Source organism: Salvelinus fontinalis, unplaced genomic scaffold, assembly GCF_029448725.1.
Source record: "Salvelinus fontinalis isolate EN_2023a unplaced genomic scaffold, ASM2944872v1 scaffold_1115, whole genome shotgun sequence".
NCBI classification, from domain to species: Eukaryota; Metazoa; Chordata; class Actinopteri; order Salmoniformes; family Salmonidae; genus Salvelinus; species Salvelinus fontinalis.
The window spans coordinates 1-15418 of NW_026601324.1; the positions used below are offsets into that span (position 1 = coordinate 1).

A 15418-nucleotide genomic window follows, 5' to 3' on the forward strand; every position below is an offset into this window, starting at 1 on the left:
CGCTGACCCTGGTGCTAGAGGGGGTACGCAGCTGACCCTGGTGCTAGAGGGGGTACGCAGCTGACCCTGGTGCTAGAGGGGGTACGCAGCTGACCCTGGTGCTAGAGGGGGTACGCAGCTGACCCTGGTGCTAGAGGGGGTACGCAGCTGACCCTGGTGCTAGAGGGGGTACGCAGCTGACCCTGGTGCTAGAGGGGGTACGCAGCTGACCCTGGTGCTAGAGGGGGTACGCAGCTGACCCTGGTGCTAGAGGGGGTACGCAGCTGACCCTGGTGCTAGAGGGGGTACGCAGCTGACCCTGGTGCTAGAGGGGGTACGCAGCTGACCCTGGTGCTAGAGGGGGTACGCAGCTGACCCTGGTGCTAGAGGGGGTACGCAGCTGACCCTGGTGCTAGAGGGGGTACGCAGCTGACCCTGGTGCTAGAGGGGGTACGCAGCTGACCCTGGTGCTAGAGGGGGTACGCAGCTGACCCTGGTGCTAGAGGGGGTACGCAGCTGACCCTGGTGCTAGAGGGGGTACGCAGCTGACCCTGGTGCTAGAGGGGGTACGCAGCTGACCCTGGTGCTAGAGGGGGTACGCAGCTGACCCTGGTGCTAGAGGGGGTACGCAGCTGGAGGTTGAATGTTTGAAGGGGTACGGGACTATAAAAAGTTTGGAAACCACTGCCCTATATGAAAGTTAACTTCCACTAAATGTTCTGTCTTGTTTGTTTCTACCATCAGGTGAATGTGTACGCTGTATGTTCTGGAACAATCTGGGTTGCATACACTTTGCCATGGGGAAACACAACCTAGGCATATTCTACTTCAAAAAGGCTCTGCAGGAGAACGACCACACGTGTGCACAGCTGGGGGACGGCGGGGCTACGGGTAACGGGCAATGTGAGTCAACATAAACTGGGTTTAATGCTATTCAAAGCCACAGGACAGTTTCTCGGACACAGATTAAGTCTAGTCTTGGACTTAAAAGTATGTTAAATGCAGATTCTGACATCAAAATGGTATCCTAGTGCAGGACTAGTTTAATCTGTGTCCGGGAAACTGGTCCTACATGTTTCTCCTGTCATTGTACGCCGACTAGCTCTGTTGTTGTACGCCGACTAGCTCTGTTGTCTCTGTCCTTCCAGCTAAGCAGTTCTCGGGCATCCCCATGTGTGCGCTGCTAGCCAACAAGCGTTATGAGCTGCTGTATAACTGTGGGATCCAGCTGCTGCACATCGGCCGGCCCCTGGCAGCCTTCGACTGTCTGATGGATGCTGTGCAGGTGTACCACTCTAACCCTGGCCTCTGGTTACGGTTGGCTGAGTGCTGCATTGCTGCCAACAAGGGTGTGAGTTGTGATTCAAAAAAACACAAACACACACACTTTTTTTTTTCAGTGAAATAAAACTTAACAGCATTCAAATTTTGCATTTTGTTATTTTGCCAGAGCTTAGAACAAGACAACAAGGGTCTTCCGAGTAAAAAAGGTATCGTTCAGGCCATCGTTGGGCAGGGATACCATCGCAAGATCATCCTGGCGTCACAGTCCACCCAGAACACAATCTACAGGTCAGTTTTCCCTCTCCCTATGGACCTAACCAGTACTGTCCAGGAGATGGCGCTAAAACATTTGTTTACGTGGTAGTGATTGCTGAAATTAGAGGGTACTCTGAGACAACTCAATATGTTGATCATTACTATATCTCCATTAACCTGATGGTTTACTCTTTCCTCTCCTAAATGTGGGTGTGTGTAGTGATGGGCAGTCTGCAGCCATTCCGGTGGCTAGTATGGAGTTTGCAGCGATCTGTCTGAGGAACGGCCTGGTCCTCCTCCCTGATCACCAGCAGCAGGAGAACAAGGCAGAGAACGGCTCCAAGACACCCAGCCAGTCAGGCAGCACAGAGAGCGGCTCAGAGAACAGCGACGCCTGCAGGTCAGTGTCTCATCTCACCCTGAGATTGGCTCGTTGCTAAAGCATGCCTTGTCAAATCTATTTTTGTTCAGCACTGTGGTTAAGATTATAGACTATTAACAAGGATTCAGCTCTCCATGTCCTCTTATAGAAGAAGAACTTTACAGGAAGTATGTTTCTTTCCATTTCCCCGACTTCCTTATCGTTGGTTTGACAGTGGGAAGGGTCAAGAAGGAGACAAGTTCCTTTCTGCAGCACCGTCTTCACCTCTGAGGAAACAGGAGGTTGAAAACCTCAGGTAAGAGAGACCTCTCTACCCAGACCTTTCTGTCTCCCTTCCTGTCTCCACCAGTCAGTTAATAATCCTCTCTACCCAGACCTTTCTGTCTCCCTTCCTGTCTCCCCAGTCAGTTAATAATCCTCTCTACCCAGACCTTTCTGTCTCCCTTCCTGTCTCCCCAGTCAGTTAATAATCCTCTCTACCCAGACCTTTCTGTCTCCCTTCCTGTCTCCACCAGTCAGTTAATAATCCTCTCTACCCAGACCTTTCTGTCTCCCTTCCTGTCTCCCCAGTCAGTTAATAATCCTCTCTACCCAGACCTTTCTGTCTCCCTTCCTGTCTCCCCAGTCAGTTAATAATCCTCTCTACCCAGACCTTTCTGTCTCCCTTCCTGTCTCCCCCAGTCAGTTAATAATCCTCTCTACCCAGACCTTTCTGTCTCCCTTCCTGTCTCCCCAGTCAGTTAATAATCCTCTCTACCCAGACATTTCTGTCTCCCTTCCTGTCTCCACCAGTCAGTTAATAATCCTCTCTACCCAGACCTTTCTGTCTCCCTTCCTGTCTCCACCAGTCAGTTAATAATCCTCTCTACCCAGACCTTTCTGTCTCCCTTCCTGTCTCCACCAGTCAGTTAATAATCCTCTCTACCCAGACCTTTCTGTCTCCCTTCCTGTCTCCCCAGTCAGTTAATAATCCTCTCTACCCAGACCTTTCTGTCTCCCTTCCTGTCTCCACCAGTCAGTTAATAATCCTCTCTACCCAGACCTTTCTGTCTCCCTTCCTGTCTCCCCAGTCAGTTAATAATCCTCTCTACCCAGACCTTTCTGTCTCCCTTCCTGTCTCCACCAGTCAGTTAATAATCCTCTCTACCCAGACCTTTCTGTCTCCCTGTCTCCCCAGTCAGTTAATAATCCTCTCTACCCAGACCTTTCTGTCTCCCTTCCTGTCTCCACCAGTCAGTTAATAATCCTCTCTACCCAGACCTTTCTGTCTCCCTTCCTGTCTCCACCAGTCAGTTAATAATCCTCTCTACCCAGACCTTTCTGTCTCCCTTCCTGTCTCCACCAGTCAGTTAATAATCCTCTCTACCCAGACCTTTCTGTCTCCCTTCCTGTCTCCCCCAGTCAGTTAATAATCCTCTTTCCCCTTCCTGTCTCCCCCAGTCAGTTAATAATCCTCTTTCCCCTTCCTGTCTCCCCAGTCAGTTAATAATCCTCTTTCCCCTTCCTGTCTCCCCAGTCAGTTAATAATCCTCTTTCCCCTTCCTGTCTCCCTTCCTGTCTCCCCCAGTCAGTTAATAATCCTCTTTCCCCTTCCTGTCTCCCCAGTCAGTTAATAATCCTCTTTCCCCTTCCTGTCTCCCTTCCTGTCTCCACCAGTCAGTTAATAATCCTCTCTACCCAGACCTTTCTGTCTCCCTTCCTGTCTCCCCAGTCAGTTAATAATCCTCTCTACCCAGACCTTTCTGTCTCCCTTCCTGTCTCCACCAGTCAGTTAATAATCCTCTCTCCCCTCCCTGTCTCCCCAGTCAGTTAATAATCCTCTCTACCCAGACCTTTCTGTCTCCCTTCCTGTCTCCCCCAGTCAGTTAATAATCCTCTCTCCCCTCCCTGTCTCCCCAGTCAGTTAATAATCCTCTCTACCCAGACCTTTCTGTCTCCCTTCCTGTCTCCACCAGTCAGTTAATAATCCTCTCTACCCAGACCTTTCTGTCTCCCTTCCTGTCTCCCCCAGTCAGTTAATAATCCTCTCTACCCAGACCTTTCTGTCTCCCTTCCTGTCTCCACCAGTCAGTTAATAATCCTCTCTACCCAGACCTTTCTGTCTCCCTTCCTGTCTCCCCCAGTCAGTTAATAATCCTCTCTCCCCTCCCTGTCTCCCTTCCTGTCTCCCCCAGTCAGTTAATAATCCTCTTTCCCCTTCCTGTCTCCCTTCCTGTCTCCCCCAGTCAGTTAATAATCCTCTTTCCCCTTCCTGTCTCCCCAGTCAGTTAATAATCCTCTTTCCCCTTCCTGTCTCCCCAGTCAGTTAATAATCCTCTTTCCCCTTCCTGTCTCCCCAGTCAGTTAATAATCCTCTTTCCCCTTCCTGTCTCCCTTCCTGTCTCCCCCAGTCAGTTAATAATCCTCTTTCCCCTCCCTGTCTCCCCCAGTCAGTTAATAATCCTCTTTCCCCTCCCTGTCTCCCCCAGTCAGTTAATAATCCTCTTTCCCCTTCCTGTCTCCTCCTGTGTCCTCCTGGGTCTCTGTTGCCCTGGTCCTCCTGGGTCTCTGTTGCCCTGGTCCTCCTGGGTCTCTGTTGCCCTGGTCCTCCTGGGTCTCTGTTGCCCTGGTCCTCCTGGGTCTCTGTTGCCCTGGTCCTCCTGGGTCTCTGTTGCCCTGGTCCTCCTGGGTCTCTGTTGCCCTGGTCCTCCTGGGTCTCTGTTGCCCTGGTCCTCCTGGGTCTCTGTTGCCCTGGTCCTCCTGGGTCTCTGTTGCCCTGGTCCTCCCGGGTCTCTGTTGCCCTGGTCCTCCCGGGTCTCTGTTGCCCTGGTCCTCCCGGGTCTCTGTTGCCCTGGTCCTCCCGGGTCTCTGTTGCCCTGGTCCTCCCGGGTCTCTGTTGCCCTGGTCCTCCCGGGTCTCTGTTGCCCTGGTCCTCCCGGGTCTCTGTTGCCCTGGTCCTCCCGGGTCTCTGTTGCCCGGGTCCTCCCGGGTCTCTGTTGCCCGGGTCCTCCCGGGTCTCTGTTGCCCGGGTCCTCCCGGGTCTCTGTTGCCCGGGTCCTCCCGGGTCTCTGTTGCCCGGGTCCTCCCGGGTCTCTGTTGCCCTGGTCCTCCCGGGTCTCTGTTGCCCGGGTCCTCCCGGGTCTCTGTTGCCCGGGTCCTCCCGGGTCTCTGTTGCCCGGGTCCTCCCGGGTCTCTGTTGCCCTGGTCCTCCCGGGTCTCTGTTGCCCTGGTCCTCCCGGGTCTCTGTTGCCCTGGTCCTCCCGGGTCTCTGTTGCCCGGGTCCTCCCGGGTCTCTGTTGCCCTGGTCCTCCCGGGTCTCTGTTGCCCTGGTCCTCCCGGGTCTCTGTTGCCCGGGTCCTCCCGGGTCTCTGTTGCCCGGGTCCTCCCGGGTCTCTGTTGCCCGGGTCCTCCCGGGTCTCTGTTGCCCGGGTCCTCCCGGGTCTCTGTTGCCCGGGTCCTCCCGGGTCTCTGTTGCCCGGGTCCTCCCGGGTCTCTGTTGCCCGGGTCCTCCCGGGTCTCTGTTGCCCGGGTCCTCCCGGGTCTCTGTTGCCCGGGTCCTCCCGGGTCTCTGTTGCCCGGGTCCTCCCGGGTCTCTGTTGCCCGGGTCCTCCCGGGTCTCTGTTCTCTGGACTAATTGGACAAGGCTTGCCCTCCTTCCTTCCACTTTTCATTAGGAGGGGGTAGAGTTGGGGAGGGGGTAGAGTTGGGGAGGGGGTAGAGGGTGGGGGAGGGGTAGAGTTGAGGAGGGTGTGCTGAATGAAGGGCTGACCCCACAGGGAAAGTTTACCAGCAGCCCCGTCAACTACTTGGGTTTATTTCCTGGAATACCTGAGTGTTCTGTTGCCAACCAGTGAGAGGCCTGGGAGGGACACGACCACTACAGTCCAGACTCTCTCCGCCTGCACTTTTCTTTAACCAAGAAAAATAATTGAATGAACTGAATGAATTGTTTAATTAGTATTAATTTCCCCCACATCTGAATGTTATGCAACCCACTATGTTTCCCAGTGCAGGGTTGGTGTGATCTGTTGTGTTGTCCTGTCTGTGCTGACTGGGTCCTCCTATGTGGTGTTGTCTCTCTAGGTGTTCCCTTCTGGCCTGCAGTGCCTACGTGGCCCTGGTGTTAGGAGACAACCTGATGGCCCTGAACCATGCAGAGAAGCTCCTTCACCAGACCAAGCTGTCTGGATCACTCAAGTAAGACCTCTATCATCCCTCTCTCTCTATCTCTCTCTATCCATCTCTCTCTCTCTCTATCCATCTCTCTCTCTCTCTATCCATCTCTCTCTCTCTATCCATCCCTCTCTCTCTCTCTATCCATCTCTCTCTCTCTATCCATCCCTCTCTCTCTCTATCCATCCCTCTCTCTCTCTATCCATCCCTCTCTCTCTCTCTCTATCCATCTCTCTCTCTCTCTATCCATCCTCTCTCTCTCTCTATCCATCCTCTCTCTCTCTCTATCCATCCCTCTCTCTCTCTATCCATCCCTCTCTCTCTCTCTCTATCCATCCCTCTCTCTCTCTCTATCCATCCCTCTCTCTCTCTCTATCCATCCCTCTCTCTCCCTCTATCCATCCCTCTCTCTCTCCTCTATCCATCCCTTTCTCTCTCTCTCTATCCATCCCTCTCTCTCTCTCTATCCATCCCTCTCTCTCCCTCTATCCATCCCTCTCTCTCCCTCTATCCATCCCTCTCTCTCCCTCTATCCATCCCTCTCTCTCCCTCTATCCATCCCTCTCTCTCCCTCTCTCCATCCCTCTCTCTCTCTCTATCCATCCCTCTCTCTCCTCTATCCATCCCTCTCTCTCCCTCTATCCATCCCTCTCTCTCCCTCTATCCATCCCTCTCTCTCCCTCTATCTATCCCTCTCTCTCGCTCTATCCCTCTCTCTCTCTCTATCCATCCCTCTCTCTCTCTATCCATCCCTCTCTCTCCTCTATCCATCCCTCTCTCTCCCTCTATCCATCCCTCTCTCTCTCTCTCTATCCATCCCTCTCTCTCCCTCTATCCATCCCTCTCTCTCTCTCTATCCATCCCTCTCTCTCCTCTATCCATCCCTTTCTCTCTCTCTCTATCCATCCCTCTCTCTCTCTCTCTATCCATCCCTCTCTCTCCCTCTCTCTATCCCTCTCTCTCTCTCTATCCATCCCTCTCTCTCTCTATCCATCCCTCTCTCTCTCTCTATCCATCCCTCTCTCTCTCTCTCTCTATCCATCCCTCTCTCTCTCTCTATCCATCCCTCTCTCTCTCTCTATCCATCCCTCTCTCTCTCTCTATCCATCCCTCTCTCTCTCTCTCTCCATCCCTCTCTCTCTCTCTATCCATCCCTCTCTCTCTCTCTATCCATCCCTCTCTCTCTCTCTCTATCCATCCCTCTCTCTCTCTCTATCCATCCTCTCTCTCTCTCTCTATCCATCCTCTCTCTCTCTCTCTTCCATCCCTCTCTCTCTCTCTCTCCATCCTCTCTCTCTCTCTCTCTCTCTCTATCCATCCCTCTCTCTCTCTCTCTATCCATCCCTCTCTCTCTCTCTCTATCCATCCTCTCTCTCTCTCTCTATCCATCCCTCTCTCTCTCTCTCTATCCATCCCTCTCTCTCTCTCTCTCTCTATCCATCCCTCTCTCTCTCTCTATCCATCCCTCTCTCTCTCTCTATCCATCCCTCTCTCTCTCTATCCATCCCTCTCTCTCTCTCTATCCATCCCTCTCTCTCTCTCTATCCATCCCTCTCTCTCTCTCTCTATCCATCCCTCTCTCTCTCTCTCTATCCATCCCTCTCTCTCTCTCTCTATCCATCCCTCTCTCTCTCTCTCTCTCTATCCATCCCTCTCTCTCTCTCTCTATCCATCCCTCTCTCTCTCTCTCTATCCATCCCTCTCTCTCTCTCTCTATCCATCCTCTCTCTCTCTCTCTCTATCCATCCCTCTCTCTCTCTCTCTATCCATCCTCTCTCTCTCTCTCTCTATCCATCCCTCTCTCTCTCTCTCTCTATCCATCCCTCTCTCTCTCTCTCTCTATCCATCCCTCTCTCTCTCTCTATCCATCCCTCTCTCTCTCTCTCTATCCATCCCTCTCTCTCTCTCTCTCTATCCATCCCTCTCTCTCTCTCTCTCTCTCTCTATCCATCCCTCTCTCTCTCTCTCTCTCTCTATCCATCCCTCTCTCTCTCTCTCTCTCTCTATCCATCTCTCTCTCTCTATCCATCTCTCTCTCTCTATCCACCTCTCTCTCTCTCTCTCTCTATCCATCCCTCTCTCTCTCTCTCTCTCTCATCCATCCCTCTCTCTCTCTCTCTCTATCCATCCCTCTCTCTCTCTCTCTCATCCATCCCTCTCTCTCTCTCTCTCTCTCATCCATCCCTCTCTCTCTCTCTCTCTCTATCCATCCCTCTCTCTCTCTCTCTATCCATCCCTCTCTCTCTCTCTCTCTATCCATCCCTCTCTCTCTCTCTCTCTATCCATCACTCTCTCTCTCTCTCTATCCATCCTCTCTCTCTCTCTCTATCCATCCCTCTCTCTCTCTCTCTATCCATCCCTCTCTCTCTCTCTCTATCCATCCCTCTCTCTCTCTCTCTCTCTCTATCCATCCCTCCTCTCTCTCTCTCTCTCTATCCATCCCTCTCTCTCTCTCTCTATCCATCTCTCTCTCTCTATCCATCCCTCTCTCTCTCTCTCTATCCATCCCTCTCTCTCTCTCTCTCTCTATCCATCTCTCTCTCTCTCTCTCTCTATCCATCCCTCTCTCTCTCTCTCTCTATCCATCCCTCTCTCTCTCTCTCTATCCATCCCTCTCTCTCTCTCTCTCTCTATCCATCCCTCTCTCTCTCTCTCTCTCTCTCTATCCATCCCTCTCTCTCTCTCTCTCTATCCATCCCTCTCTCTCTCTCTCTCTATCCATCCCTCTCTCTCTCTCTCTATCCATCCCTCTCTCTCTCTCTCTATCCATCCCTCTCTCTCTCTCTCTATCCATCCCTCTCTCTCTCTCTCTATCCATCCCTCTCTCTCTCCTCTCTATCCATCCCTTTCTCTCTCTCTCTATCCATCCCTCTCTCTCTCTCTCTCTCATCCATCCCTCTCTCTCTCTCTATCTATCCATCCCTCTCTCTCTCTCTATCCATCCCTCTCTCTCTCTCTCTCTATCCATCCCTCTCTCTCTCTCTCTCTATCCATCCCTCTCTCTCTCTCTCTCTATCCATCCCTCTCTCTCTCTCTCTCTCTATCCATCCCTCTCTCTCTCTCTCTATCCATCCCTCTCTCTCTCTCTCTCTATCCATCCCTCTCTCTCTCTCTCTCTCTATCCATCCCTCTCTCTCTCTCTCTCTCTATCCATCCCTCTCTCTCTCTCTCTCTCTATCCATCCCTCTCTCTCTCTCTCTCTCTATCCATCCCTCTCTCTCTCTCTCTATCCATCCCTCTCTCTCTCTCTCTCTCTATCCATCCCTCTCTCTCTCTCTCTATCCATCCCTCTCTCTCTCTCTCTATCCATCCCTCTCTCTCTCTCCTCTATCCATCCCTCTCTCTCTCCCTCTCTCCATCCCTCTCTCTCTCTCTCTCTCTATCCATCCCTCTCTCTCTCCTCTCCTATCCATCCCTCTCTCTCTCTCTCTATCCATCCCTCTCTCTCTCTCTCTATCCATCCCTCTCTCTCTCTCTCTCTATCCATCCCTCTCTCTCTCTCTCTATCCATCCCTCTCTCTCTCTCTCTATCCATCCCTCTCTCTCTCTATCCATCCCTCTCTCTCTCTTTATCCATCCCTCTCTCTCTCTCTCTATCCATCCCTCTCTCTCCCTCTATCCATCCCTCTCTCTCTCTCTCTCTCTCTATCCATCCCTCTCTCTCTATCTATCCATCCCTCTCTCTCTATCTATCCATCCCTCTCTCTCTCTCTCTCTCTATCCATCTCTCTCTCTCTCTCTCTCTATCCATCCCTCTCTCTCTCTCTCTATCCATCCCTCTCTCTCTCTCTCTATCCATCCCTCTCTCTCTCTCTCTCATCCATCCCTCTCTCTCTCTCTCTATCCATCCCTCTCTCTCTCTCTCTCATCCATCCCTCTCTCTCTCTCTCTATCCATCCCTCTCTCTCTCTCTCTATCCATCTCTCTCTCTCTCTCTCTCTATCCATCCCTCTCTCTCTCTCTCTCTCTATCCATCCCTCTCTCTCTCTCTATCCATCCCTCTCTCTCTCTCTCTATCCATCCCTCTCTCTCTCTCTCTCTCTCTCTTTCCCCACTAGAATAAACTCTTACACCAGATGGACTTCATTCCTCTTTCCCCTTCTCCCTTTCATCCTCACTCCCCCTTACCCCTCTCAACACCTCTTTCTGTTTATTCCCCTCCCCCCTCCTTCCCGCTACCCATGCACCTCTTGTTATCACTTCATTAACCTCCATATGACTTACCCCCCCTTCCCCAAAACTTACGGCACTTAACATGACTCACCGTCTGGTAATGGTACTGTGGCCCGAGCAAACCTCTTGACTCTTCAGACTACTTAATGACTTCATGACCACAGACTTCCCGTCAGTCCCTCCTCCTTCCTTTTTTTTTTATTTTTTATTTTTTATAAATTTAACCCCTTTTCTCCCCAATTTTCGTGGTATCCAATCGCTAGTAATTACTATCTTGTCTCATCGCTACAACTCCCGTACGGGCTCGGGAGAGACGAAGGTCGAAAGCCATGCGTCCTCCGAAGCACAACCCAACCTAGCCGCACTGCTTCTTTAACACAGCGCGCCTCCAACCCGGAAGCCAGCCGCACCAATGTGTCGGAGGAAACACCGTGTACCTGTCCCCCTTGGTTCCTCCTCCTTCCTTGGACTGCACTGCTGTCCTCCTCACCCCAGAATGTGGAGGGTTAATGACAGACTAGGGGGTATCCTGCTGTCCTCCTCACCCCAGAATGTGGAGGGTTAATGACAGACTAGGGGGGTATCCTGCTGTCCTCCTCACCCCAGAATGTGGAGGGTTAATGACAGACTATGGGGGTATCCTGCTGTCCTCACCACAGAATGTGGAGGGTTAATGACAGACTTGGGGGGGTATCCTGCTGTCCTCACCCCAGAATGTGAAAGGTTAATGACAGACTAGGGGGGTATCCTGCTGTCCTCACCACAGAATGTGGAGGGTTAATGACAGACTTGGGGGGGTATCCTGCTGTCCTCACCCCAGAATGTGGAGGGTTAATGACAGACTAGGGGGGTATCCTGCTGTCCTCCTCACCCCAGAATGTGGAGGGTTAATGACAGACTAGGGGGGTATCCTGCTGTCCTCACCACAGAATGTGGAGGGTTAATGACAGACTTGGGGGGTATCCTGCTGTCCTCCTCACCACAGAATGTGGAGGGTTAAGGACAGACTAGGGGAGGTATCCTGCTGTCCTCCTCACCACAGAATGTGAAAGGTTAATGACAGACTAGGGGAGGTATCCTGCTGTCCTCCTCACCCCAGAATGTGGAGGGTTAATGACAGACTAGGGGAGGTATCCTGCTGTCCTCCTCACCACAGAATGTGAAAGGTTAATGACAGACTAGGGGGGTATCCTGCTGTCCTCCTCACCCCAGAATGTGGAGGGTTAATGACAGACTAGGGGAGGTATCCTGCTGTCCTCCTCACCCCAGAATGTGGAAGGTTAATGACAGACTAGGGGGTATCCTGCTGTCCTCCTCACCACAGAATGTGGAGGGTTAATGACAGATTAGGGGGGGTATCTTGCTGTCCTCCTCACCCCAGAATGTGGAGGGTTAATGACAGACTAGGGGGGTATCCTGCTGTCCTCCTCACCACAGAATGTGGAGGGTTAATGACAGACTAGGGGGGTATCCTGCTGTCCTCCTCACCCCAGAATGTGGAGGGTTAATGACAGACTAGGGGGGTATCCTGCTGTCCTCCTCACCACAGAATGTGGAGGGTTAATGACAGACTAGGGGGGTATCCTGCTGTCCTCCTCACCCCAGAATGTGGAGGGTTAATGACAGACTAGGGGGGTATCCTGCTGTCCTCCTCACCCCAGAATGTGGAGGGTTAATGACAGACTAGGGGGGTATCCTGCTGTCCTCCTCACCCCAGAATGTGGAGGGTTAATGACAGACTAGGGGGGTATCCTGCTGTCCTCCTCACCCCAGAATGTGGAGGGTTAATAGACTAGGGGGGTATCCTGCTGTCCTCCTCACCCCAGAATGTAGAGGGTTAATGACAGCCTAGGGGGGTATCCTGCTGTCCTCCTCACCCCAGAATGTAGAGGGTTAATGTATTTCTTCTAAAATAAGTGAAATGTAAATAAACTTTTGGTCACCACACCTTGTACATCCATAACCTATGGTGAGATCTGAAAACAGCAGTTGGTGGAGGGCACCCCTCAAACATGAAAGAATTAGAGCAGATTGCTGCTGAAAAGGGGGCCAAATTGTCAGTAGTGTGTGTCTGCAGTTATCTTGGCAAAAGGCTGTGCAAGTTACTGCTCCGGGGTGCCAATCACTTTGTCCATGCCATTTGTCTTTATTTTCTAAATTAAAATTGCAAATTTATCTTGGCTTAAGTTTACAAAGGTAAAATTTGTTTTGCAATGTTGAAAATCCAATAAAAGTATGAAGGGAAAAAAAACGTCATGTCAAATTTATTTGAGAATAGGGGAATTATTTAAGGAAAGTGCAGGGGTGCCAATATATTTGGTCGCACCTGTACATACTGTAAAACTCAGTATCAAATAGCCACAGTCCCATTTAATAGCCAGGCAACAGCAGACATTTCAGCAAATGAACTGTTTACGAGATTACCATTAATCGTTTACGAGGTTTAATGTTTGATTTGTGACATCAATTATGGCAATCATCCGTTTTATCGGCAGTAAGAAACCGCTAATACCTGCTATTGAACTGGCCAGCACAAGAACACAGCACTTTCGGAGTACAGATAAATGTCCGAAAACCCTCTAGTGGCAAAAATAAGAACTACTAAAAATGCGCAGTCATAAAGGAGACTAGTACAGTTTTATAGAGGCATACTAAGACAAAATAAACCTGACCGTGTATAAATGGTTATCATTAGTGCAGGAAATTGATTAAAATGAATGCTGGAATTAAACAATTAACAATGCAAATGAGCAAAAGCTGTGCGCATTAAGGACAAAGGCGCCGGGCTCAAATAGAAGCCTGTCTCTAAGAAGTGTGTTGTGTGATTTAACGCCCGGGCTGTTCATTGAAGTTTTACGGTATATCTTATTTTTTTGACAGTATATACGATTAGCTATGTTCACATCCCCATGAACAAGCCCCAGTACTAGTGAGTCAATGGTGCATCTGATTCTGTCTGACGGTGCATCCTCTGTCTCTCTGTTCCAGGTTCCTGGGCCACCTGTATGCTGCAGAGGCCCTCATATCCCTGGACCGGATCTCAGAGGCCATCGGTCACCTCAACCCAGAGAACATCACTGATGTCTCCATGGGGGTGTTGTCCAGCGAGCAGGACCAAGGTTAGTCCTCACACCTACCTCTCTAGCTCCAATCGATGGCTCTGCTGGAAAACACAGCACCCCAACCAGTATTCTGCCCTAACTGAAATGACCTATCCATTTAACCACATGATGTCTGAGTCACATGATGACTGGATCACTGTTTGATAGTGTGTTTGTGTTCACAGGGCCAGATAAAGGGGATCTGGAGCCTGTCGAGTCATGTGAGTGTATATATACACACACACACACACACACACACACTTATCACCTAACACACTCCCTGCAGTCTCAGTAGAGACTCCCCATCTGTGTGTGAGGTGACATCCAGTGATCATGTGTTGACAGGGTGTGTTGTGTGTTGGTGCAGCAGGGAAGCAGACTCCTCTGTTGACAGGGTGTGTTGTGTGTTGGTACAGCAGGGAAGCAGACTCCTCTGTGTTACCCCAGCACAGTGAGCTCAGCCCGGGCCATAATGCTGTTCAACCTGGGCAGTGCCTATTGTCTGAGGAGTGAGTACGAGAAGGCCCGCAAGTGCCTGCATCAGGTACGTTTCATACTCGCAGACACACGCCCACACACACATCTACAGTAGATACTTATCTCTTGAAAGCATTCAGATGTGTTATTGTCCCAAACATGACTGTGTTTAGATGTCTGTGAACCTGTTCCTTTCTCCCAGGCTGCCTCCATGGTGAACACGAAGGAGATTCCTCCTGAAGCCATCTTACTGGCTGTCTACCTGGAGCTGCAGAACGGTGAGTCAGCTACATCTCTCTGGGTTCTCATTCCCAATTGCAAAGTTGTGATGTGGGCCCCTCAGGTTTCCCAATCTGGCCCTTATGATAGTTGTCTTAGATTCTTCTTGACTATTCTTTTCTAGCATAGTTTGAGGTTGGGCTGGAGGGGTTCCAAGGAAGTGTTGGGGCTGATGTCAAACTCTTGATATTCCAGTTCTAGAATTCTCCAGGTAGAATGCCGAAGGCCATACTCTGGCACAAAGGCAGTGATGACAGATTACTGCTGTCAGTCAACCTCTGTCCAGTGTAGAAAGTTCAGGGGTCAGGACCTTATGACCTTACTAAGAGCTGTGTATGATCTCACTGTTTCCCTCGGCCTCTTTTTGTTTCTCCCCCCCCACCCCCTCTCCTCTCTCAGGGAACACACAGCTCGCCTTGCAGATCATCAAACGTAACCAGCTCCTCCCCTCAGTGATCCAGACGCCCTCTCCAGACACACGAAAGAAGCCCGTTCCCTCCTCCTTCCAGCCTGTCCAACCACCCATCCAGATGCCCTCACCCTTCACAACAGTCCAGCGCAAATGAGCCCTCAACCCTTGGTTCCCCTAACCCTCCTTGCCCCATTGCACACCAACATCAACACGCACCTGTCCACCTCTCATCACTTCACCTCAGTGTATTATTTATTTAAGGCAAGCTGACCCCAACTCAGTGCCGGTGTAGTGTGAAGTTGTCCCTAGATGTTGATCTTGGCTCAGCTTTGCATTTCCTCCCACTAATGGTTAAGGTTAACATTGGTGGAGAGGAAGCTGATCCTAGATCTGTACCTAGGGGGAAACTGAACCCCTCAGCGCCCAGACGGAGCCCCTCCAGGTCAGGTCCTGGTATGAAATGCAGAGGTCTCCTGTCAGGTGGACGAAGGGTGCGTTCACATTATGGACCCGCCTCGGGTGCGCCCAAATTACACCTTATCCCCTATGTAAGTGCACTCCTTTTGACCAGAGCCCTATGGGGCCCTAATAAAAGTAGTGCCCTATATAAGGAACTGGGTTCCATTTGGGACGGAGCCTTTATTCAGTGGCTATCACCTGCAGTGTCTTTGGGGCAGATCTGACATGATTTCTCTGTTCTCTGAGAGTTTTAACTTTCCATTTGTGACAGCAACATCCGTTATGATATATACTGACCGACTTTGCTTGGGGCAAATGAAATACCTGTATAAAAAATAAATTTTATTTACAGAAATAAGCTGACTTGCATTTTATATGTCTGGTGGGTCTGTAATAGTTCTCAGACCCTTGAGGGAGAAGGTGGAGTTGTGCTGCAGTCATGTCAGAGGAGGAATGTGTTTAATG

General features: G+C 51.0%; 1 protein-coding gene across 1 annotated transcript; it reads left to right on the forward strand.

The window, feature by feature from the left end:
- The first annotated feature begins 704 nt into the window (after positions 1 to 704).
- LOC129848699 (CCR4-NOT transcription complex subunit 10-like) lies at positions 705 to 15311 on the forward strand. Its single transcript, XM_055915796.1, has 11 exons — positions 705 to 882; positions 1128 to 1330; positions 1430 to 1551; positions 1739 to 1918; positions 2115 to 2195; positions 5963 to 6076; positions 13214 to 13344; positions 13512 to 13547; positions 13743 to 13870; positions 14006 to 14081; positions 14482 to 15311. The coding sequence occupies exons 1-11, from the start codon at positions 741 to 743 to the stop codon at positions 14646 to 14648; spliced, it is 1380 nt and encodes a 459-aa protein (XP_055771771.1). The 5' UTR covers positions 705 to 740; the 3' UTR covers positions 14649 to 15311.
- The last annotated feature ends 107 nt before the right edge of the window (positions 15312 to 15418 follow it).